Source organism: Podarcis tiliguerta (assembly GCF_965153285.1).
Source record: "Podarcis tiliguerta genome assembly, chromosome: 7".
NCBI lineage: Eukaryota > Metazoa > Chordata > Lepidosauria > Squamata > Lacertidae > Podarcis > Podarcis tiliguerta.
Genome location: NC_139540.1, coordinates 47,000,813 through 47,026,801, shown reverse-complemented (window position 1 = coordinate 47,026,801; position 25,989 = coordinate 47,000,813). Strand labels below are relative to the sequence as shown.

The 25,989-nt window shown below is 41.3% G+C and overlaps 1 protein-coding gene across 27 annotated transcripts in view; it reads right to left on the bottom strand.

Moving 5' to 3' along the window:
- PTPRM (protein tyrosine phosphatase receptor type M) overlaps positions 1–22,966 on the bottom strand; it is a 401,413-nt gene extending 378,447 nt beyond the window's left edge. For 25 of the 27 annotated variants that reach the window (XM_083450022.1, XM_083450011.1, XM_083450033.1 and 22 more), the window contains exon 1: positions 21,928–22,503. In XM_083450022.1, the coding sequence (XP_083306148.1) occupies positions 21,928–22,000 (73 nt within the window). In that variant the 5' untranslated portion in view covers positions 22,001–22,503. Of the gene's footprint in view, positions 1–21,927 lie in introns of all 27 variants that reach the window. The other 2 variants (XM_083450038.1, XM_083450018.1) reach the window with 2 other exon arrangements.
- Positions 22,967–25,989: the final 3,023 nt, after the last annotated feature.

The window sequence follows — 25,989 nt, the reverse complement described above, 5'->3', positions numbered from 1 at the left end:
TCCTTAGAACGCCTCATTGTAGCCATGAAAGTTGACCAAAATGCTGTTACCTGAAAAAGCTTATTGGTTTTACAGTGTTTTAGATGTACACATTTTCTGGAACATTTTCTTCCGTTCCACAGTATAATAATCTGCAATAGTTTCACTTCCAATACGGGTAGGAAGTGAGAAATATTTACAGCACTAGCTCAGCTAGAATGCAGGTGTTTATTATGCTACCTTTATCGTTTTTTTCCTTAGATAATTGGGAAGGGAGTACTTAGTGAACAAAAGTAACAGAGCATAGGGTAACTGTAAGGAGAACTCAAATGTTCTATCTTTGGGCTCAGTGATTGTACTAGTTTTATATTTTGTGATGGAAAGATGTGCAAGAATAACAACCTAAGCACTTGCTCCCCAGAAGAAGTAATGTTTAAATTGCACTCATTGCTTTTGTGCGGAAAACACATCTTTACAGGCCATTGGGGAAAATCAATCTTGACTTCAACCCTGACTTTCTCTTCTTCCACCTTATTACAAAAAAGATCCAAATATTCAACATGGAACAGAAAAATACTTCCTTATGAAAGTGAAGTAGGGAAGAGAAAACAAAGCCAATTCTAAGCAGAGTCATTTTCATCATTGGTCCCTCTGCCCACACTTTACCTTACTTGCTAACTGTGGATGACATAAAGTAACTTTATAGTTTAAAAGTTATTTTGGGAAGATCTGCATGTAGAACTAAACTGGCAGTCTTTAAGGAGTCTTCCAATAAGAAACAGAACACTTTTCCTCCTCTCCCTTCTGCAATCAGGAACTCAATTGTACAGACAACTGATACACCAGTGCTAACTGGCCAATTTCTATCAACGACATGAGGTATAAGATTGCTACTATTTTTACTGTCTCTGTTCCGTAACGGTTAGAGTCTGATGCACACAATGTTAGGCAATTAAGTAAAGCTTTTCCAAATACTTACAACCATGCCAGGTATAGCTCAGCTCACCTGCTGAATTTATATACAGAAACAGGAATTATTATTTTTTTAAAAAGTGGAAACATACTGCACTACCAGAATGTAAGGAGAGGTATGTAGCCTCGGCACCAGGGCATGTGTGTACAAACATGTGTATACATGCACAGGCACATAATGCACTCTTGCAAATGACCACTTACAAAATGAAATGGCATTTCATATACTCCACAAAGAGATTAGACTGTTCCCTCCAAATGAGAATGTTGTCCAGTGTGACAATGTTAGAATAGCAGTTTTTAACCAATCACAGAATCAAAACAATGCCAAAACATTATCTGAATGCAGACAGTGGAAAAGCACACAAGCACCACTCAACTATCACCATCTTCATTAATATATCTTTAATAAAAATTTAATAAATCAAGTTTGTCTTCGCATAATGATCAACATGTTTGTTCAAGAAAACAGGGAAAAGTCACATTTCCAGGACACGTTGTAGAATATGATCTAATTCCTAGTACAGTGGTACCTTGGTTCTCGAATGTAATCCGTTCCGGAAGTCCATTCGCCTTCTGAAATGTTAGAAAACCAAGGCGAATTGAATGCATTGAACTGATCCATTGGGGGAGTACCATCAATGCGCTTTGAAACAATTTCCTCTGGGGGCCTTCCAACATACATTTGCAGTGCTTTAAAAGCAAAACTGAGAAGATAAGATTACCTACTTTTGATGGACCACTGTATGGTATATTAATGCAGAATTTTTAACTTGTTGGGTTATTTAAATTCCATGAAATGTTTGTGTTCTTAACGCAGGAAACTTTTGCCCAACGTGAGGTTCAAGCCTACAAACTTGAAATTAAGAGTCTCATGCTCTACAAATTGAACTATGAGTACTGGAGGTTCTTTCTTTTTACTGGCTCTGCTTCTGCTTCTACGTACAGGCCGAAATGCAAAAGGGTAGCAGGCATATTTTCCCCTGGATCGGAGGAAAGTAATGGTAAATGCTTGACAAAGAAACAGGCTCTTCTCTGCTAAGTCTCCAAGGCTGTGTACACATTACTAAATTAAAACACAGCTAGGTTGCTCTTTTTCTCAATTCATATCAAAGGGGGGGGGGAGACAAACATCAATACACAGTATTTCATAAGAAACAACAGGATAGATACAGGATCCCAATTCAAACACTCAAACTAAGAGCAATGTCTGTGTGCTGCTTCCCAAACCAGCAATGAGGACGCACCAGATGCAGAGTAAATTGGAGTGTATACATAGCGCTTTCCCCCTCATGACCACTCCTAAAGGCTTCATATAAATAGCATTGGGGCAAGATGGTACCTTATCGGAACCTAAAGCATAACTTCTGAGGGGCTGAAAGACCATCACCTAATGCTACCCACTCAGTTTTGCAAATACAAATACAGTTTTGCAATATACAAAGTGAGTCCAGGAAAGTTTTTAATGTGTGACATTTTGATGTATTTTTAATCTTTGTTGGAAGCCGCCCAGAGAGGCCGAGAGTGGTTGGGGAAACCCAGCCAGATGTGCGGGGTATAAATAATAAATTATTATTATTAAGATACCATGGTTGATGGTATCAAAATCTGCTCTGAGTTCAGGCAGGAATAGCAGAGCAGTCCTCCTGACAATGTGCATCTACCAAGGCAACCCAGGCCAATTTTCTTCCATACCCAGTGCTGAACCAAGACTGAAACTGGCCTAAATAATCTTTTTCCTTCGAAAGCATCTGGGCAATACCTACTCTTTCAAGCAGCTTTCTCAAAAAGTGGGTCCTTTTTAAGGGGAGCAGGCACCACTCTTTTGCATAATGACACAGCAACACACTCTGGACCTCACAGCCAACTCCCCCACTTGGCTAGTATGAACTGGCCACGATGGGCAAGAGTAGAGAAAGGACAAGTGGTCAGTCAAATAGTTTCAAGGAACCTGTCCATGTCCTCAGGCCTCAACAACTGATATTGATCATACAAAATCAGCCCATATGGTATATTAAATGGCATACTCATGTCTGTCACAAACATGATATTCAAGTCAGCACAAAAAATAGATATTTTACCTGCAACATGCCTAGAAACTTATCACAGCAGGCCTTGGAAAATTCAAGCATCCCCATCACTGGGACAGGTGTTAGGAAACAACTTGAAGCAGCTCTGCTGAATGGCTGCTTGAGGATGCAAGCATGGTAGCAAAGAATTACTTTTCCCACCCTCACTGCCATGCAGTAGGCATGATTATGTACTCTAACATGTGTTTTGTTGCCTTAAGTAATGATTTCTCTTAGCAGCCCAAGCTCTATAGTACTAGAAAGGGCACTTGGAAGCAATCATGTTGATGGTGCACCACATCTTGCCATTCCAAAGTGAGACAACAGTATTGCCAACTCTATTGAACAGAAAATTCCCCACAGCATTCAGGAATATCTCAGATTCCATAAGTCGAGAGTTTGACTAACTCATGGCAAGTTGGCTTTAAGAACCCACATAGAGATCCCCAATATGTTCTGGTGCTCTACTACAGGATAGTATGAGTAGAGATGAGGGTGGCTTTGTACTGCACCTCCATTTGGAAGCTGTCAAATTGAACCCACTCACAGAACCGCCCAACTGTGATAAGAAGCCTTTTAAGCTTTTTCCCATGTTGTGTAGTAATTGTGGGTGCAAAAGATACATCAATCAATCAATCAATCAATTAGTGTTTTGCCATTGCAAGCATTTAAAATATGAAAGCTGTTAGGGACTGTTAGGGAACTGTGGCCAAACAGCATTCCCTAATGCATGTCTCTTGAGTAATACAGAAAATAAGTTTGCCTATCAATGCAAGTAACTTTGTTAAGTGGCAATTATGTCAACGACTACTACTGTCTAGTGAAGTGGTTTTAAAAACTGGCTTCTACACAAGATACCTCAAAACTTCACAATACCATATCCGTTTTAGCGGATTTCAACCCTAGGGTTTCAACCCTAAACAGAATCAATACTAATAACATTTTGTAATGGAGATCTAATAGAATTGGATTAACAGAGAAGATGCAGGAGAAGAAGAAAAAGTTAACATAAGGACCCGCAATGGCGAGGAGGGAAGTCCATGGGAATTTATGGAATTCTCTTTTTGTTTTGGTTGCTTGATGATTGTTTGTAAATTTGAAATTTAAATAACATTGTGTAGGGAAAATATTTCCAGTTTGTATCGGTCTCTACAGCCACAGCAGGAACTGTAACTCCCCAACTCTCCCATTGTCTCCCGAAACAGATGGATGCCAACAATAATTAAACTACAGTGGTACCTCGGGTTAAGTACTTAATTCATTCTGGAGGTCCCTTCTTAACCTGAAACAGTTCTTAACCTGAAGCGCCACTTTAGCTAATGGGGCCTCCTGCTGCCGCTGCGCCGCCAGAGCACGATTTCTGTTCTCATCCTGAAACAAACTTCTTAACCCGAGGTAATATTTCTGGGTTAGCGGAGTCTGTAACCTGAAGCGTATGTAACCCGGGGTACCACTGTATCACTACATTGGATTGTAGGGGTGCAATCCCACTCCTCTACCCAGGGCCTGATGTAGGTTTGATGAGGCCCTAAGCTACTGAAGGTAATGGGGCCCTTTATATGTCCAGCTGTCCTTTGTCAACAGCAAATTGTCGCTGTTTTTTGTGTTGAATATATGCTATATGGTAATTTATGGACTTAACAGGTATCTAAAGCCATTTGCACATAACAAAATATGTATTTTATCAAAGTAATTGCTGAACTGAAATACAATTAAGAAGAAGTATATTAATAGTGAAATAATTATTAAGCTCTAACTTAAAATTTTGGAAATGTACAGTGTTTCTTTTCCTTTAATTTTTTTTGGGGGCCCCAAGACAGTGGGACCTTAAGCTATAGCTTGTTTAGCTTATACGTAAATCCAGCACTGCCTCTACCATAGGAGTTGGAATGATGGCTCAGAAAGTTTCTGAACTAGCTCCATGTCCTGTGAAGGGATTCACCATGAACTCGTCTTCTTAGCCACATATGCTTACATCAAACTGGAGATCACTGATGGACCAGTGCTGATAAAGCAAGCTGTAAGTATTTAAGCCATTTCAAAATTTGGTTCATCAGAAAAACATCCGCAAAAAGCAACCATTCTCTCTGTTGCGGGGTAAGGCTGTTAGGTGAATAGATCTGTGACTAGTGCTCAAGTTAAGAAAATAATTCAGTTTGCTGCTTAGGGCTGTGGCAGCTCTGCAGGAAAGACAACAGTTAAAACTCGATTTTTACTTTGAAGGTGGCAGCCACAAATTGCTATGAATACACAAAGATCAGGAACTGCTGAGTAAAAAGGTGCCACTGTAACTCTTCATTATGGAGAAGTACTTTTAAGATGTTAGATTCACTTAAATACCCTTTCCCCCTATTCTGTATAGTTTAAAATTACCTCTCCCCACAAAGGATTTACAGCAAGTTAGCAAGATGTACAGAATGTACTCACTCTGGTAAGAGCAGAACACTGTGCTTCTAAAGTTAAAAACTAGCCCCTTGCTGAAGTGTCCTTTTAGCAGTCTCCCTTTTAGCTGCTGCATTAGAGCACAAAACACTCCCCCATCATCGTTTCTCCAGTCCCCATGCAGTTTTCCAAAGCCCTGCAGTTTAATTCACCACAAAGACTTAATAAGGTTTAGACTCTTAATACAATTAGTAATGTAGCTCACAAATTAACCAACCCATTAGCACTCCAAAGAAACAATTCCAGAGAAACTCTAGCTAACATGGGGATTAAGAATAACTTCTTATGAAGTGAAAGATTGAAAGCTATTACATATTGCTGCATGTAATGTATATGAGTATCATTTATTATACAGAAGAGCCTGATGCACCGTTCTGGCGTTACTTGATTTTCCATAAAATGATGACAAAACCTAATGCTTACTGTATAGAAACTGCTTTTTATTAGATGGCCATGAGAGTTGCCAATGTCCAGCATACATATTGTGCTAACATAGTTTTCAAATAAAATTGTAATATGCCTTATATTACTTTTGAATCTTGTCTGCACTGACATGCCTCAGCTACATCACATTTAGAATACTGCAGCACACTCTAAGTTTGGCTGCCTTTGAAAAGTGCTATTATAGAATACAGTGGTACCTCGGGTTAAGTACTGGAGGTCCGTTCTTAACCTGAAACTGTTCTTAACCTGAAGCACCACTTTAGCTAAAGGGGCCTCCTGCTGCTGCCACCGCGCCCGCCACCGGAGCACGATTTCTGTTCTCATCCTGAAGCAAAGTTCTTAACCCGAGGTAATATTTCTGGGTTAGCAGAGTCTGTAACCTGAAGCGTATTTAACCCGAGGTACCACTGTAGTAAGGAGGCGGCAATCTGAGCTGTAGCTATTTCTCTGTCTCCTTGCTCAGGTTCAGAGGGGACGGCAGCTAGTGACAGCAAGGAGCAGCATGGGGGAACAGAGCAGCAGGGTGGAAGGACTGGGAATGGGGGCTCTTGCTGGGTTATAGGCCCTAGCAGATGTCTAGCCATGTTGGCCCCAATATCAACCCCAAGGCCCCTCCAAAAACATTATTTTTAGAAATTTCTATTTTACTCCCTGGTTCTGTACTGCGTTCAACTTTCATTCATTCATTCACTTTCAAATTGTTGAACCTAAAAACAGGAGGGTGAACATAGGCAGCTGCAGTTTAACCCTGTGGTGATGCACCACATGATACACCCCCTTTCCTACTTGAGTTATCCACTTCTTATGTTACAGACCAATGTGGGCTGTGATTCAAGTACTGTATGAATCAGGCCTCAGAGTTGACACTGATCCTATAGTTACCACCAGCTATCATGCAAAGGGTTTCAAGCCATTGTCTACTCATGCTGTGGTAGTTTCTCCTTGCCTTCAAACTCTCCTGGGAAGATGTCACGACTAGATCAAAAGTCTTACTAGAATCCACCTGGTCAACTGCATTTCTCTGCCTAAAAACAAATTAAAGAAACCCTGTCTGGCATAATTGTCATGACAGCTGACTGCTTAAAAAAAACAACACTCAATTTTCCTCAGTGTGGCTTAGTCATTGTTTTAATATTGGTTCTATACTTACTTTCCATGTACAGAAAGCAAGCAAATCTTCTCTCTAAAAAAAGAGGCTTGCTGCTTTCTTGAAGCAAGCTATGATTAAATATAATTTCTTCAGACTCAGAAACTACAAGTACATAACCCTTTCTCCTTTCATAACCATCTGGTTTTCAATGTTATTTTTGTAGTGCTTAGGCAACACAAATACTGTATTCTGAACGTTCTACAGCTTCAACTCCATTGCCACACAGCAATACTAAAATGTAAAATACTGCCATGAGAACTGAATGGCATTTTTGTAGACTTCTAGTTCCGATTAAAGCTGGAAGCAGTGTTCTAGGCGCATTTTGCGACAGGGAATTTCATTAGCGCGAGCAGTTTCTGAGCTCGGGGCTCAGTACTGCTCCTAAGATTTCAGATTGAAACTGCAGAGTGGAAGGAAAGAAGGAACTTTTTCTGGCTCCCCACTTCCAGCTACCCTCTGAAGACTGGAGAAGAGACCCTCTTAAGAATATTAGGGGGGTGGGCAGGGGAAGGACTAGACCATGTGAAAAATGAACATAATATTTTAGTTGCAGTTCATTCATTTTCGGCTTTGTATTCTTGTTATTTAAACAGTGTACCTAGACATTCCGTTGTTGCACCCATAACCTAGGTTTAAGGCGCCATTTAGCTCCTAGCTTTCATATCTCAGTTTCTAACACTGGCTGAAAGGGTTTCTAATGCTTAAAACTCTGCTCTTAAATTATTTCCATCTGCATCTTGGGCTCATCTTAATATAAACACACTGCAGTTTACCACTGAGCAAAGCAAAACATAATCTAGGTAAATTTATTTCCCTTACAGATACAGTATCAATATAATATTATGAAAAATATATATTGTGGTCTTGCATAACAGCTATTCGTATCCTCCCATGCCTGCTGCCTGCTGTTGCTGTCAAATTCACACTGTGACCACATCCATTTTAGGCCAATCAAAAATAATCTGAAAAATGCTAGGAGATACCTGTTCATATTTATAGGATTGTAGCCAGAATGGGGCCAGTGAGTGCACTGCCCACATGGAGTTCCATGCCTTTTATTTTTTTAAAAAGGTCCTTTGAATTGTGACACCAAAACATTTTTCATTTTAGGAGGGAAAGCTTGCTTTAAGCAACGAAATATGTTTAGCTAAACAAAGAAACCTATGCTGCTTCAAAGTGCTTGTGCTGCATCTACCCATTTGATGCACCTAAGATTTTCCGGGCTCAGGTTAACAGTTTAAACATTACTACTGCATGGACCTTGTTTAAGTGATCCTGGAATATATTGCTTTTTAGGACATTCTGCAGAGCATGGAACTTAAATGGAGTAAGGATGTCACCACTTCAAGATTATTCTGCTTTAACCCCTGGTTAAACACTGGGGTCAAATGTATCCTAAATTAATAAAACTTCTACAACACCATGTTTTCCATAACTCTGCGGGTTAAATATTCCACAACTATGATAAAGTTAGAATTTTCATATGGCGCTTCATGGCATATCAGTTACCATATTTTTCTGTGTATAGCACGCCCCCGTGTATAAGATGCCCCCTATTTGGGGGGACTCAAATATAAGAAAATGGGTGGATCTTACCCAGAGTTCTTGAGCTTTTTTTGGAGGGGATTGCCCACAGTTCTTGAGCTTTGCTTGAGGGGTGGGGGATTGCCAAATATCACTCACCTGCCTGAACGACATTTTCTATCGCACATGACGCAAAAGCCACCAAACGTCTGACCATGTGCCGCCAGCAGCCACCTATCACCCGCCCAATGGCCGATGCAACAGCCAATCAAAAAAAGCCCTTGCCGCACCCAACAATCACCCGCTCCCAGCAACCTACAGCTCCCAGCAGCAACCAATTCCCCGTCCCCACAATGCACTATCCATGTATAAGACAAGCCCAATTTTCCAACACTACTTTAACATAGAAAATCCTCGTCTTATGCACAAAAAGTATGGTCTATCCTTACAACTTTTGGGATCAATTTCTGCCCTATTTGATCACAAAAAATTTGAAAATCTATGCACATCAGGAGCCAGGGATCAAAGTGACCCTGCAAAAAGTTGCTTTAAAACAAACAAACGTACCTTTGATGTCCATTAATGCTTAGACCAGAACCTGTTATTTCAATTTCTTGTGTATTTCTTAACCATCTTTCACCATAAGGTCCCAGGGTGCGTTATACAAAATCATATATCATTATTTTTTTAAAAAAATCTTTATTTTATTACAGTGGTACCTCTGGTTACGAACTTAATTCGTTCCGTAGGTCCGTTCTTAAGCTGAAACTGTTCTTATCCTGAGACGTGCTTTCGCTAATGGGGCCTCCAGCACGCGATTTCCGTTTGCATCCCAGGGCAAAGTTTGCAACCAGGAGCAGCTACTTCCAGGTTAGCGGAGTTCGTAACCCGAAGTGTTCGTAACCAGAGGTACCGCTGTACATTTATAGACCATCTTTATCTTCGATGGAGCTCAAGGTGGTTTATGTGGTTCTCCTCTTCCACAATTAATCCACACAGCAGCCCTGTGAGGTAGGTTAGGACAAGAGGTGGTGATTGCCCAAGGTCACCCAGTAAGCTTTATGACTGTGTGGGAATCCAAACCTTGGTCTCCCACGTCAGACTCCAACACTCTAACTATTACGCCACACAATTATAAAACAAGTAAAACCTTTCCAAACGGACAGAACATATTCTTGAGAAAATGACTCTCCCCCACTAGTTTCATAATAGACAAATTCTCTCACTTTTCTTAAAATCACTGCAAACAGGTTCAATGGTCAATAATATCGCACAGGCTTCCAAAATCCCTTCGCAAATATCATTTTTTTAATCCAGTTAGAATCTTCTTCATAACCCAACAAAGCTTCTTTTTCCTATCATTGCTATTTGCAGAGATCATGTTGAACAATACATAACTAATTCGGTTTTTGGAGTCATTTTGACCCCAGCTGCATCAGCAAGTATTTGCAAGCAATAAAGGATGTAACAAGGGGACAAAGAACCAAGAGCATTTGTCACCATTTGAAGTTAGCTCCAAAAATAGCCAGCTGATTGCCACCATATTGGAGCAGGTTTAGAAAAGGGGGACTGATGGTTTTTTGTTTAAATTTCACCTCAATTTAGTAGTTGTCAGTGATCTGATTTGCACGGAACACTAAGGCCACAAACGCACAAAGCAAGAACAGCTGGAAAACAAGTCAAGCTTTGTAGAAACAGGCCATGGTTTGTTTGCTCATCTACGCAGTGACTCATGATTTGTTGAGCAAACCACTGTTAAAACAAATCATGACACAGTGTTATGTGCAAACACAACCAATCAATTCTTGCCCACCTGTAAACCAGCATTCTCAGTAAGATTTCTAACAGTCTATTTCTTAAAAGTTCAGATTGTAGTGTCGGTTTTGGAAACAAGGTAGAGGTTAGCTGTTATTAATACATGCTCTTTCCCTCTATATATGCACAGAGAATACTCTAAAAGCAGCTCATCCTATTAAATCTACCTCAGCACTGCTTCTACGTTGTCCAGGATATGACAAGTATGATGGGAGGCAGACTAAGGCTACAAGGGCCACTAGAAAAGCCTTTTAAGAGTTGTTAATAAATTATTATCATCACAATGCTTTTATTTTTCTTTTAACAGTATCTACTAAAATGGCAGATGCCATCAGATGCAGAGCAGGTTTCTTTTGTCTACTACCTGTTCCTGCTGCACAGTGGTGCAAAACTGAAGAAAACAGGAGCCCTGACCATATAACAACTAAATAACAAGTCAGCAAATGGTAAAAATATGACAATACATGCAGACTGGGGATACAGTAGAGCAGCACTCATAAGTTAAACCATTAAGGAAATAAAAGCCTCCTGTGGAGCTATACAGAACCTGACAACAAGCAGGGAATGAGTATTTAACAGCTTTATTAGAAGTGTGCAAGCATTGTCATAGTAAATTACATTTAATCCCAGTCACATTACAGCAGTGCACAACAGTTTGGGCTGAGCATTTTAAATAACACTCAATGTATATACAAGAATCTACAATGTGTTATAGATTTCTGCCAAATCAGACTTTCTGTAAACAGCTTAGAGGTTCTATTTACAATCAAGTGGTATATACATTTAGTTTAAAATAAAAATAAAAAAACCAAGCGAGATTACCAAGCGAGGTTTCCTGCTTGGCAGGGGGTTGGACTCGATGACCCTTGTGGTCTCTTCCAACTCTATGATTCTATTCTATGATTCTATACCAGACTATAAGCGTGGAGTGGAGTGGCCAGAGTTCTGTAAGGCCTGCTCCCTGCCTTGAAGGCCTTTTTCCACCTGGCCTGGAAAGGCAGAGCCCAGACTGACTCCAGCTGCAAAAGAGTAGACTGCTGAACAGACTCTTTGTGGAATTTTTTGTTGGGGCTGTTGTTGCTATTGTTATTTGTATCTTTATTTTAGAACTTGTGATTTTTGTGCAAATTGTTTGGTTTGGTTGTGTATTTTTAAATGGTTATGCTTTATGACTATTTTGTTATGTTGTAGTTATGTATTTTTTTTCATGTTGTAAGCAGCCTTGAGCATGGTTTGAACTATGGGAAGGGGGCATACAAATAAAATTATGTTTATTATGTATGTACTAAGTTTGTTAAACCATAGTTTACAGTTGCAAGTGAGCTCATTACCAACCTATGGCTGCTTTCACCAGCTCCAGTATTTTCTTCCAGTCGTTACCACAGTTAACAACAGTGTCTAGTGTTGGGATCACCATTTTTTTCCAGCTCATGGACACATGGAATTTTCAAAAAGAATTCTGACACTACCCAAAAAATGCTGCAAATGGGGGATTTTCTCCAAGGAGGAGGTGTAACACAACTCTTAGCAAAGAGCAATGGGAATAGTGGGATGGGGGAATTCTACAGCCTTTATGGGCACTGGAGAAAGTTTATATGGATGTCATTGGAGGGATAGGCTATTGGAAATACCAGATCTAGGATGTATATCCACTTTTAAATGATTTCATTAGCCAATGGTAACAGAGCAAGCTCCTCCCACCTCAGACATCCAGCTGTGAGACCCTTTGTTTCTGAGTAGTGGAAGAAGAAACCAGGCAGGTGAGGGTGGGTATGGCATATTGGTGTTACAATTTGCTGATATGCTAGGCATGGTTGTTCATGTAAAAAACAGAACATGTCTGAATCTTAGCAGAGTGCACAGAAGGCTACAACTGCAAGCCTCAAAAAGTCATAGTATCACCTCAGCAGTGCTAAGGCCCACCTTAACTACTTTGTTCAACTAGGACCACATAAAGATGTTCAGAAAAAAACCCCATAGAAACTGTGTGTCAGGTCAATTGCTATCTAGATAGCTATTCTGGGTAGCTAGCTAAATACAGTTGTGAAAACTCTTACATCCATCCCCTGCTTTACTTAGCATCTAGTATGGAAGAGTATGTTGTCAGAGAACAGGTTGCATTTCCATCATGGCTAGCAGCTCATTTGGCCTATCCTCCATAATTGTATTTAATCCTTTTTCAGATCAAAGACACACCATGATCATCTAATGGAAGTGAGAGCTGGACCATAAAGAAGGCTGATCGCCGAAGAATTGATGCTTTTGAATTATGGTGCTGGAGGAGACTCTTGAGAGTCCCATGGACTGCAAGAAGATCAAACCTATCCATTCTGAAGGAAATCAGCCCTGAGTGCTCACTGGAAGGACAGATCGTGAAGCTGAGGCTCCAATACTTTGGCCACCTCAGAAACTCCAGCGGGTGCAGAATGCCGCGGCGAGACTCCTTATGGGGTCTTCGCTGCGAGATCACATTCATCCGGTACTATACCAGCTGCACTGGCTCCCGGTGGAGTACAGGATCAGGTTTAAGGGGCTGGTTTTAACCTTTAAAGCCCTATACGGCCTAGGACCCTCGTACCTACGGGACCGTCTCTCCTGGTATGTCCCACAGAAGAACTTACGGTCTGCAAATAAAAACATCCTGAAGATCCCAGGCCACAGAGAGGTTAGGCTGGCCTCAACTAGAGCCAGGGCTTTCTCGGCCGCGGCTCCAACCTGGTGGAACGCTCTGTCACAAGAGACTAGGGCCCTGCGGGACCTGACATCCTTCCACAGGGCCTGTAAGACAGAGCTGTTCCACCAGGCCTTTGGTCAGGGCGCAGCCTGACCCCCTCCTCTGGCAATCTGCACAGAATTTTGCTTAATGGTTGCCATCAATTTGATTTTAATTAATTTTTATAATGAAAGGTTTTTAGAATGTTGGATTATTTTGATTATTGTTAGCCGCCCTGAGCCCAGCTTCAGCTGGGGAGGGCAGGGTATAAATAGAATTTATTATTATTATTATTATTATTATTATTATTATTAATTGGCAAAATGTTATTGTGGTTGTAATGACTTTGGCTAGTTTTTTGTTCAATCCCCTTTGGCTAACTACTCTTTCCTTTCACCACATTCCAAATACTCCCTTAGTCCCAAATTGCTGCTACATTCTCCGAAACATACAAAATCTACAAGTTTCTTCTTTTTAAAAAAATAATTTTTATTAAATTTTCCATTATACAAATTTGCCATATCAAACAATTTCCACAAATTTCAACTTTTGGACTTCCCTCAGCTTCTCTGCCAATCATCCATACTGTCACCCCTTTTATTAGTTCATTTTGTCTAATTGAACTCAGAAGGACTTCCAGGACCATTATAAATAGTAGTGGAGAAAGAGGACATCCCTGTCTTGTACCTTTCAATATCTTCACTTCTTCCGTAATTACATTGTTCACAATCAGTTTTGCTCTCTGTTCTGTATAAATCGCTCTTATTCCATTATAAATATCTTTTCCTACCTCCATATATTCTAAATTCTTTAACATAAATTCCCAGGATATATTATCAAAGGCCTTTTCCGCATCTACAAACATCAATATAGCTTGTTTCTCATTCCTAGCAGTCAGATATTCCAAAGTATTAATTATATTTCTCACATTATCTTTCATCTGTCTGCCAGGAAGGAAGCCTGCTTGATCTTCATGAATAAATTCTTGCAATACCTTTTTCAATCTTTTTGCTAATATTCCCGTAAAGATTTTATAATCAGTATTCAACAATGAAATCGGCCTATAATTCTTAACTAGTGTTAAATCAGAATCTTGCTTGGGAATAAATGTAATAAAGGCTTCTTTCCAAGTTTCCGGAATATCCTTTTCCTTCAAAATATTGTTCATAACTTCTTTCAATGGTACCGTCAGGGTATGCCTCAATTCTTTGTAATAACTAGATATAAATCCATCTGGTCCTGGAGCCTTTCCTTTTTAAAAATCTTTTATAGCTTCTATTATTTCTTCAATCTCAATTGGGGCGTTCAGTCTGTCTTTCTTTTCTGTCGAGATCTTTTACACCTTTTTATTTTTTAGATATCTTTCTATTTTCTTCAAATTGTTCTTTTCTCTATTTCCTGTACAAATGACTGTAAAAGTCCAAGAATCCGTTTCTGATACCTTTTGGGTTTTCTATCTCCTCTCCATCGATAATAATTTTACTAATTGTGTTTTGTTCCTTTCTTTTCTTGATTTGCCACGCAAGCCATTTGCCAGATTTGTTAGCAAACTCAAAGTTCCTTTGTCTTAACTTTTTAATATTCCATTCCACCTCCTTATTTATTATCATTGCAAATTGTGTTTGCAAAACTTTTATATTTTGTTTTATTTTTGAATTGTTGGGTTTCTTAATTTATTTTTGTTCATTGTCCATTATTTGTCTTAAGATTTCTTTCTTTCCCTTCTCTCTCTCTGCTTGTTTTTGATTGCATTCTGTTGAATGAAAAATCCTCTCATTACCGCCTTGCTTGCGTCCCAAACTGTACTCATCTTTGTACCTTTGTTACAATTGTCTGTAAAATAGTCCAACAACTACTTTTGTGCTTCTTGTACAATTTTTCGGTCATCTAAAAGGTAGTCGTTAATTCTCCATCTGAATGATCTTTCTTCATAACCTTTAATCTCCAATTTTATAGGGCTGTGATCTGAAATTACTCTTGGTTGGATTTCAATCTGAAGAGTCCTTGGTGTTAATTTATTTGAGACCCAATCTACAAGTTTCAGAAATCTACAAGTTTCAGAACACAGTGCAACAACCAAAAAATTCAATTCCTAGCAAATTTAAAAGTAAACACTATTGCAGCTAAGTTCTAAAAATGTATTTTAGGTGTACCAAAGAACTGTTTGTACCCAGAGGAATTCTTTTCCTTTTTTTTCTTGGAAAATGAAACTTCTCATTGTGCTGAAGAAATGTGAGAAATGTGAGCACATCTAGTTCATGAGAGTACTAGACTTAATATTTCACCCACAGATGATCCCAAGAAAATTGTAATCGAAATTTCAGTAGCTTTACCCTCATAGAGAGTGATTTTAAGCAAAGTACATTTTGCCAAAGTTATATTCAATATTATAGTTTCATGTTTGTTTGAACAAATATACTAAAACATGCACACAGTGTAATTTTACAGTACTTCTTCAGCAAATGTGTACAATTGTTTCTGTAAGTTCGTATCCCTGTTAAAGCCACTAGCAAAGTAAAGGACTAAAAATATAAACAGCAAGTAAATGTATTATTACACAGACTTGGATGGATCCTGATCTTTCAGGAGTTTACTTTCCTTCAAAAATGTACGTAACTTACATTAGATCAAACTTTCAAATCATTCCAAATGCCTTAAATACCGTACTTCTTTGTGCTTCAAACTCAGAATGTGCCAAGTTCAGCATACAATCATGGCTTATGAACGTGGATTTAGAGATGCAGCTACACCTAGTGATCAGCAGTAGATCACAGCAAACAAAACTCGGTAGCTGAATGACTTCATGCCTTTAAAATAAAAACCAGAACACTAACAAAAGTCCAAGTGAGGGAGCTGAAAACAAAATGTATAGGTAACACAAACCACCAAGAATTAAAATGTGGTGGTGTTTATATGTTTATTTGCTTGTTTATCTAGTAAACTTTGCCAGAACAGGTTCTCCAAACTAACAATGAATAAAATTGAACACACTGGGAAAACTGAATTGCTAGAAGAATAATTTATTTTGCACACTCATTTGTTCACCAAAACAAATAAAGTCATCATTAAGTGCTATTAACTTAAAATAAAATAGAGCCAGAATTCAGAGGACAACTTTATGCTTGCCCAAGAACTTGTGCATACCACATCTTATGTGGGACTGTAACTTTTTAAATATTTTGAACAGGAAACTTCATTGCCACTTTGGAACGCATCCCTCAGCTACTACATAAAGTAGTTTGCCACATAGCATTGCGCTGTTATTTGAGAAACTAAAGTTCAAAGTTACCATAGGTGTGTAGGATAGATGTATGGTACTTTGAATCCTAGGGCATGGGTGTTTTTTAAAATGGCTGCAATGTATCCTAATTACCAAACAACTACAAAACCTACAGAACAGTATTTGTAGAAAATTCTTAGTATGAAACTAATGAATTGTCCTGCTGCATCGGTTAAATACAAAGCACACTGGATTTGTGTCAAGACTGCCACTGAATGCAACAGCTTTTGAAAAGAATTGCAGAGATGGCTTTTCTAGAAGGTCAGCCTAGTTTGGCTAGTTTGTTAATTTACCTCACTTCACTCCCAATGGGAAAGTCAGCTGCACACACATCACAAATGACTGGAACATTTTCTCAGCTGAAGAACACAGAGAAATCAGACACTAAATGTTCCCTCCCTCAGCCATTGCTACATAACTCTGGTGGGGTGGAGGGGTTGGGATTTTGGGGTTTTTTGTTTTAAAGGAAAAGAAAAGCATTTTATGACTATACTGCAAATCCAGCCTCTACAATTGTCAATCCAACAGATTACATCTGCATTAAATACTTCTTTTCTTTAAAAAAAAATACATATACACTGTAATTTTTCTGGAAGAGTCTGATAACTAAACGTGAGACCAAAGATGCATTATACGAGTTTCTTCAGCGTAATTACATCCTTGTAATATGCTGTAGGGTATACTTTTCTCCTCTATATTATCATAATAACAGTGCCATTTTAATCAGTGACTGAACAGAAAACTTTAATTTTTTAATAAGTAACACAAGACAAGTCAGAGATGGTTTCAGCACGAAAATCATCATATAAGAAAAGAGACAGACAAGAAACAGTATAAAGAAAACACGAAGAGCGCTGCGTGTGCAGTTCCCAGCACTGGGTCCCCGGTATCTACTGCCTGGGGCAGTGCGAGCAGTTCCTGTAGCTGGATTAAACCCAGGGTGATCCAATGTCTGGTGTGATCAGTTCTGACATCCTCCATCGTCCATTAGGGATGGGAGCAGGCGGAATCTAAATGTAGGCTCATCTCGCCTGTCTAATACGTGGCTGGCTCAGTCAAACTATACCTTGGAAGGGCATGCATAAACATATGCCTTTATGTGCAGAGTGATCTTTGGGATTGGGATCTACCCACATAAATTCAAGGAATTTCACCAGAAACACAAAACAAACAGAGGTAAGCACACACACAGTGATGCTCAACCCCCTACAACCACTAACCTGGACTTTCATGTGTTGAAGTTTACACATTCAGCTGTGAGACATCAAACGTACATTATTAGCCAAATGCACAGAAATCAAGTGGCATATATGAATGAATAGCTCTTATGCAGGCAGTTATTCTCTGCGCAGAATGGGGATTGGAGACAAATTAGTTGGCCCAATTCTCTCAGCATACCAGTTCCACCCTCCCCCTGCAACGCCTGATGTCCATGCAGCATGTGGACATTGCATTTGTATAGAGATCTACATGCCCTGAAGTCTAATGTGCAAAGTCACAATCCGTATGCTCCATGTTTGGGCTCTGCATGTGCTGTTTGTGTGGTCATGTATGCAGCTCTATCAAAACGTCCAACACTCCAGTGCGCTGTAGTGAGAATGACACACCAAAGTTTGTGTTTATATGGAAAATTCCAATTATATTCCCATGCCCAGAAAGTAACCATAAGACTTGTGAACCAGCCTTTATTTCTCTCGTCTGCAATTTTGCACCCACAACAAGGTCTTTGTCTCACACTATTGTGTTTAAAAACACAGGACTGCAACATAGACTTCAGAATGTTTGTAAACAACACTGCACTGAATTAACAAATTATGAACCAGTTAAGAATATATGTACTTTAATGAAAAACTGATTAATAGGCACAGTTTTGCTTTGACTGCATCTATGCAAGGAAGCTCCCAATATATTTAATATTGGCACTAGAACTAACTTTTAAATTCTAATATAGCATTTAAAATATGTAATTTTATAAAGGAGCAATTTCTTTGCAGTCTTGGTCACTTTCTTGTCCCCTGTCCCCCCCCCCCCCACTCTCAAATGAATACATATTGTAAGAAAATGAAGTTGTACAGGTGGGCTGTAAAAGTTAATAGTTTTCCCAATACTTTTTATATCACATCATTTCCTTTACATAATGCTATATGTTACAAGAAGCCCATAAACGCATTACTGACAGCAGATATAAGCATTCAAAGTTTAGGTGCTGTGCCAGCAAACACAACAAAGCTTCATGAAAATCCAAAGTTAAAATATTAGGTTGAAATCCTAACCGTTGTGAATACTTGGTTTTAGGCTTGCAGTATTAGCTGGTATACAAGTTTTCTGCCACCACTTTATACAAGAAATAGCTGTATAGGTTAACAATAGGCCTCTCTGGGACAAGATTGTGTTATAAACAAAAAGCACCAACTTTCTGCAGGCTTTTTGAATATGTAACTGCTTCAAAAAAATAAGGCGGTTATAAAAATGCATATTTTTCAAATTCCATTACACCTCTATTGATCTTCCATTGCAATTGATATGAACTCATACACATAAACACAGACTTTTCATTTTATACAAAACATAAAATTTAAGATTATGCTGTTACTGACATCTCTTGTAACCTATTTCTATTTGAACAAAAGCATTTTCAAAAATCGTTTGTTTTGCCTGGCACTGACAAAATAAATAAATCTAAAATCAATGCTGGTAGAAAAGTAGCATTCTGTATATTTAAACGTTGTCTACAACCATATTTCAATTGAAAGCATTAAATGTGTTGAAATTAAATATACAGGCAAAACCTATTAACTATGTGGAGATTCCAGGCACACTTACAGTGCATTCCTATGCAGGTTTATTCAGAAGTAAGCTGAACTGTGTTCAATAGAGCTTGCTGCCAATCAAGTGTGTATGGGACTAGTGTTGAAGTCTACTGCAGTAAAGGGATTTACTTTTACAGTATATGCTTAGGATGAGGACACAAGCCTCAGAACAATCATTAGTTTTTACAAAATGACATGATCTTAGACAAGAACCACAACATTTTTGATACAATCCAAGAAACAATTGCTTTTTCAACTATAAACTATCATTACTGTTTATTATCTTTGGGAAATTTGTACACCTAAGGTGTATATTTACAATTTCAAACTTGTAAGAATGTCACAGAAAAACTCAATGCTTTTTGTTAACAGTTAACTTCTCATCCCAACAATGTCTTGAAAACAACAGCAAACCCAACAGCAATATAAATATTTACTGTAACTTTTGCTGATTTCCTAATGATTACTTCCTAAGAAAGACTCTCCTGTGGGTACTGGCCGAACGTAACACTGAAAAACTTTTGATACATGCAGATTCTGTATATAGCAAGGATAGGGAAACCTGTGGCCCACCAAGTGTTATAGGGAATCCCATTAGCCCTAGTCAGCATGGCCAATGGTTAGGATGGTAGCCCAGGAGTGTCTAGAAGGCCATAGGTTCTCCATCTCTGGTGTACTGCATTAAAAAAATAAGAAGAAAAGCTCATCTGTTCTCTTGACATCTTTCAATAATTTCTGCAGTTGCCCATACTCTATGCTCCAAATAATAGTGCTTTTTGTAGTACCTACCGTTACACATGTAGACATTTACCCACATAGGCACAACAGGCTTTTTGGCATACAACTTTCCAATACTTATACATGAAAACTGGTCTGAAGCTTATTGACTGGAACAGGAAACTGGATTTTCTTTTTTGCAATCCAGTGGTAACTTTGGTAGGCTAATAGAAGCATCAAGTATTACAGAAGCGGTGTTGAGATAGTATTGTTTCTAAGCAAGGCAAGCGCACACTTCTGCGCATGCAGCCCCACATAAAATGCTCATTTCTTCCAATATTTTGACAAGCTGTGCTGCAAATTATGCAGCTAAGCTGAGGTATGGCTTTATCCCAATAAAGTGAGAGCTAACTGCGAGTAAAGTTTCATGATTCACAGCTCAGCTACAAATAGCCTCATTGAAACCAGAGAAGGGACGGGGGAGAGTTTTTCTTCAGAATTATATTTCATACCAGGGGAAACCTCTGGAACGCCTCTCTCGCAATGAACCTTCTGACTTATCTAGAAATGTAGAAGGGAACTTTTGAGAAAACACAGGCTGCTTTTATACACACAGCGTCCCTGGAACATTCCTTTAAACCAGAATGTGTTTACAGAAGCCATGAAGAGTGGATTTCTTAAAATCCAAAACTTAAGTTACACAAGGGTGCTGTACACAAGCACTACTTAATGCACGAAACACCAAGTACCCTGCAGCCAAGGCAACAACCAGAGTCCTACTTCTCCTCCTGATCAAAGCACGTAGAAGAACATGGAACCCAGATGTCTTCAATTTCTGTCATAGGTTTCTAGAGTTCATATGAAAAACAAACAAAATGAGCCCGAGTTACTCATCCCATCCAACTCTGTGGAACTAACTGTTTCGTAATCCAGCTACAGACCAAAATTAGAGGGTTGTATGCCTCACACGCACCATTAAAACATGTTACGCACACTGGAGGGTATCCAGAGGAGGAGAGCCCAAGCAGTGAGGATGCTGAGGCAGTAAATGCCTGCCAGGTAGAATTAAAAAGTTACTCTTTGATTATCACTTCGCTGCTACGAAGTGGGGAGAAATGAAGGAATCACAGCACAGGGCACTGCTTCGTCCAAAGCTTGACACAACTTGACCAGCACTGGAAAACGCTTCTTCACAACAACTACTCTTAAAAGCTCGGGACCCCTGCGTCCCCCTGCCACACCTGGACGCCAGACCAAATGGGCTGTCAGTCCCACTGCACTCAAGGCACAAAGGTCGCCTCCGCTCCACAGTAGTCCAGCAAGGACTTGCGCTACACAAACTGGGCGGCTGGGCGGACTGGAGAGAGGGGTCCGCGCAAGGTATTCTGGGCAGCTTTCTCTTGGCCAACTTCTCTCGCCACCCAGCACGAGAGACCGTGGGCTCCGCGAGCTCGGCTCAGAAAGCGGCCAGCAGCCCGCCCGCCTCGCCTAGACGGAGCGTCCCTGGCTGGGAAGGGAGAGAAGCCCGGACATTTGCAACTGCTGGCCGGCAGCAGCCAACTTGCAGAAAGTTGTTGGGGGTTGGATTTAAAGCAACGGCCCTTCACACACACATATATATATTTAAAGTGTAATGGTGGTTTTTTTCAGAATTGCGACTTCCCGCCTCCCTTTCGAGGGAGGGAGCTCGTCGAGTCGTGCCAGACTCCGCAGCCGCCTAGCTCCGCGTCTTGCACTTTTGCACCCGGCAGCCAAACTAACGGGATCCCTCCCTCGGCGCCTGGAACTTCCCCTTCTCCCTTCCAAGCGTCTCTCTCTCTCTCCTTCCTCCTCAAATCCACTCAGCAGCTCCAAGGGTCACACCCGCCAAGAGGGAAAAAAAAACACCTCCCCATTCCCCAAGGCAGCCCGTCCCGCTTCACCTTTCTCCACAAAAAGCTCCTTAAGGAGCCAGCAGTCGCCCAGAGTTCATTCTTATGATTCTGAAAAGGACTCCGCGGGGTTTGCCTTACCTGTGAACGTCTCGGCTGCCGCTGCCAGCAAAAGTCCAGCCAAAGTCAGGAGGCAAGTTTCAACTTTCCCCATATTTCCTCGAGACAGACCCCCCTCCGGCCCTCCCCGGTCCTGGGGGGTTGGGGAGGCTGGCGCGGGCGCCCTCCGTGGCCCTTTCCTCGCGGGGTCCGCCGGCCTGAGAGGGGGCTCCGAAAAGCAGCAGCAGCAGCAGCGTCGCGTCCCCGTCAGCAGCGCCCTCCCGGCCCCCGGGAAACTCCCGCCAGCCCGCGCGCTCCCTGTTGCGCCGCTCCAGCCCCGCAGCCGCCCAGCCGCGAGCGCCGCGCCGTCTTCGCGAGGAACTCTCTCCTCGCTCCAGTCCCCGCACTGACTCGCGCTCCCCCCGGCAGCCAGGCAGGCAGGCAGGCGCTGAGCAGGCAGCCGAGAGCCAGCCAGCAGCCAAGTCACGCCCAGCCGCCGACGAGGCCGCCTTTCTCCCGCTAGAGGGCGAGTGGCGCCAAAAGCGGCACCCCCGCCAGGCAGGCTGGCTGCTCGCTCGCTCGCTCGCTCGCTCCGAGGACCTCGCCGCCGCCGCGTTTGCTCTAGTGGGAGGGAGAAGCTAACGGGACAGGCGCGCTAAGTGGCTGCTGCTGCTGCTGCGACACGAAAGTCTTCTTTTTGAAATGCCCGCACGAAGGTAGGCTCGCTCCTTGAGAAGAGCGGAATAGCGCCGGACGGAAACGGAGGAACCAAAACTGTGAGGGAAATGCAAATAAACAAAGCAGCAGCTCGGGGGAGAAGAAGTCCTACGTGCCGCGCACGAAGTTGTTGCTGGAACCCGGGCAGTGCGCTCTTCTCCGCACAGAAATTCTGAGCTTGCACTAGTTTATCCCGCCATTCAATTCGTTATTTATTTCGCTGCCCCAGTGCTAAGCAGCAAGTCGTTTTGAGGCTTCCCCCCAGGTGAGTGTTGCAGCTGCGCGCCACGTTAATTATTGGGAGCCAGTCCGGGCCGCTCTGACTTCTCTTGCAGGGCGCGACTTAGCGCTGCAACTTCGGCCGGGCGCGCGGCTGGCCCCGGGACGTGTGCAGAGCGTGCTTTCCCCTGGCTCGGATGACCACAGCCAACCTCCGCACGCGTCTGAGATCGCTGGGAAAGAATTCCAGGCGAAGGCTATTTGCAGGCCTTTTTTTGTTTATTGTTACGCCTTTCAGACGCTTAAAATCTGAAAAGGAATAAGGCAAATCATCTGCAGCTGCATTCGCATAGCAGTTTATCCCACTTTCACGACTATTGATTTCCGCATTACTGCACACTTGAGTTTTCACACAATTTAAAGCCGTTTCTGGAATTATGGTGGAAAGTTAAGTCCACATTCCCGAGTTGTCTGCAAGCGGATTTACCAAAATGGCAGAGAAAAGTAGAGGACGACAAGGCAGCAAGTGCAGTTGGACATTTGTGGACAACTAGTTAATTTCTTTGGAAGAACTAAAGTCTAAACGTTATTAGCAGTAAGGGCTTATATTTTGTCTGTTCAAGTTCAGGGGCATTCTTGCTCTTAAGCTTGGCTTTCTGATTACAATTATGTGGGGAGACAAGTTGTTGAGGGAGGTGAACTCTGCACATTTTCAATCATGCTCTTCCCGATCTCTCTCCATAAAGCCCGAGTTTAAAAATTGAAAGAAATGTCATCCCTGTATAGTATGGAGCATTATCCCCTGTTTTAAAAAAGATGTTTCCCACACCCCTTTCGCCTCTGCTCCTTCCATTTTCCTACATCTTTTGGCATCCCTTCCCAAGGAAATGATGCAGTCAGCCTGCTGTGCCTGCTCTACCTCTGCAGAAAAATAATTGGAGGTGGGAAAGAAGAGGGAGGTGTTCTTTCTGATCCCTGCAAATTGCTACCTTTTGCCTTCCCACCAGATTTTTCTTTTTCTGCTTTAGAACATGTTCCTGTAACTATTTTAGGGTTATTCACCCTCCATCCTGTCACACAGAGGCTTTCAGCAAATACGCAGAAGGAACCACCTGGGAAGATTGTCCCCTCCCTCACTTAAGGAGAAGGTTGCAAATAGGCTTCTAAAAGTGGCCTTTTCTTTCACAATTCCAGTGACAGAGACCATATAGCATTTGAACTAACCTTGCCCTGTGGACAACAGCAAACAAACTTCAGCTTAGTCAACACCAGGTCCAGACTTTTTAACTTCTTCAGTCTTTTTGATCAGTATGAATAACCCATTGCTTATCTGTTCCGATCAAACTACACATTATATTAAGCACAAGGCTGCTTAACCTTGTTATTTTATTTTGAATGGAGGGAAAACAGCAGACAAGCATCAATCCAATAACAAACAGCCCACAAGGATTAGCAGAGGGATGCTAATGGCTGCACACGCACCTAGAGAAGCCTTCCCTTTCCGGAAAAAAAGATGGTGTATGTACAGGTACAGCTTTCCAGAAGGAAAGACAGGGGAGCAATCAGAGATATTTCACCCATTTTATCCTCCCACCCAACAACTCAGGTAGGTATGTTAGGCTGAGGGATAGTGGTTGACTCAAGGTCACCCAGTGAGCTTCATGGCTGACTGAAGATCTGAACCTCATGTCTTACGCTATGTACCCATTAGCTATGTACCCATTGCACCCTGCTGCGTTTCAAGTTGCATTTGTACATTGCTATACACTGCTGTACACCGTTTAGGGTTGCCATAAGTCAGTCATAGCTGGGATTTGTCTGGGCGGAATTTTTGAAAAGCAGCTAAAATGTCTGTTTTGGAGATTTTGTTTTTTTAAAAAACAACAACTCACTTTTTGAAATTTTCACATTTTGAAATATGACACCCCTAATACGGGCAGAGATGTCTGCATCCAATATGCATTGCCTGTTTGGTTTCCCCACACCTGTAATGCCCTTGAACTCCAGTTCATTAAGTTTTCATCTGCACATGCACTATCATCCACACATGTGCAATAGCTGTCTCAAATGTAATGCAGCTTAAATTTTCCTTTCTGACTGAAGCTAGTTGAGGGAAAAACACATTGAACAGCAGTATTTCCCAAGGTAGTACGGATTAGCTTTGCATCGTGGGTAACATCATGTGTACACAGATTCAAAATCCTGTGGTGGGAACACATTGGAGCCAGAGTCCAACACTAACCACTATCCCTTCAGAATAAAAGCATCATCACTTTATTTGAGTAGCTTCACCCTTATTCTGAACCCATAGGTTTGAAGACATGGGACTATTGGGCCTGAACTTTTAAAACACTTACATAATGTTAGTGCAACTAATTTATGTTGCCTGTTCTTTTTCCATCTGTTTTCAGAGGGGACCCCAAACCAATTAGAAACAGCTCAGTTTGCAAAAATGACTTTATCACTACAGTTAGCTATGTATACAGATATATATACATTGGGGGAGATGATTCCCCCCACAAAGTTTGGAGGCGGACAGTGTTTGTGGTTTCTGGTGCCCATTCCTCACTCCTCATTTCATCTCTCTCTGTCTCATTTTTTGTCATTCTTTTAGGTGCCCCCAGAGGAAAGCATGAGTGCATTTCCTCTTCCCCACAGCTGCTTTGTTTGCCGAGGAGTCTGCTCAGGATTTGTGTTCCTGGCAGGAAGCTGTTTTAGCTAGAGGAGAAAAGGGTGTGTTTGTGAAACTCAAATCTCACACGGGACACAAAAGCCTCTCATTAACTTTCTCATTTAGTGCAACACGCCAGAGCCTCAGCTGCGGCGTCCACGAGAGAAGTTAGAGAACTTGCTCTCTTGGCGAAACCCCCCATCGGAAAATGAATGGTGCAGTTCGATCATAAATAAAAATGAACAAGCTTAAAGGCAATAGACAGGTTCCGTGTGTGGTAATAAATCCAGCCTTTCGTGCTGTGCAGTTCACTTGCACTGGAAAATCATTCCCTCCACCTTCCCCACCCACCCTCTCTGACAGCTGAGCTCCCCCATAGTGCTTTGGCCCTCTGCAACTCCGAGGCACTAAAAAAAGGCAGCAAAAGAGGAAATGGTAAAATAACAGGCAGAAAATACAACAGCACAGGAGAATCAAGCTGTTAGCAACAAGAGGAA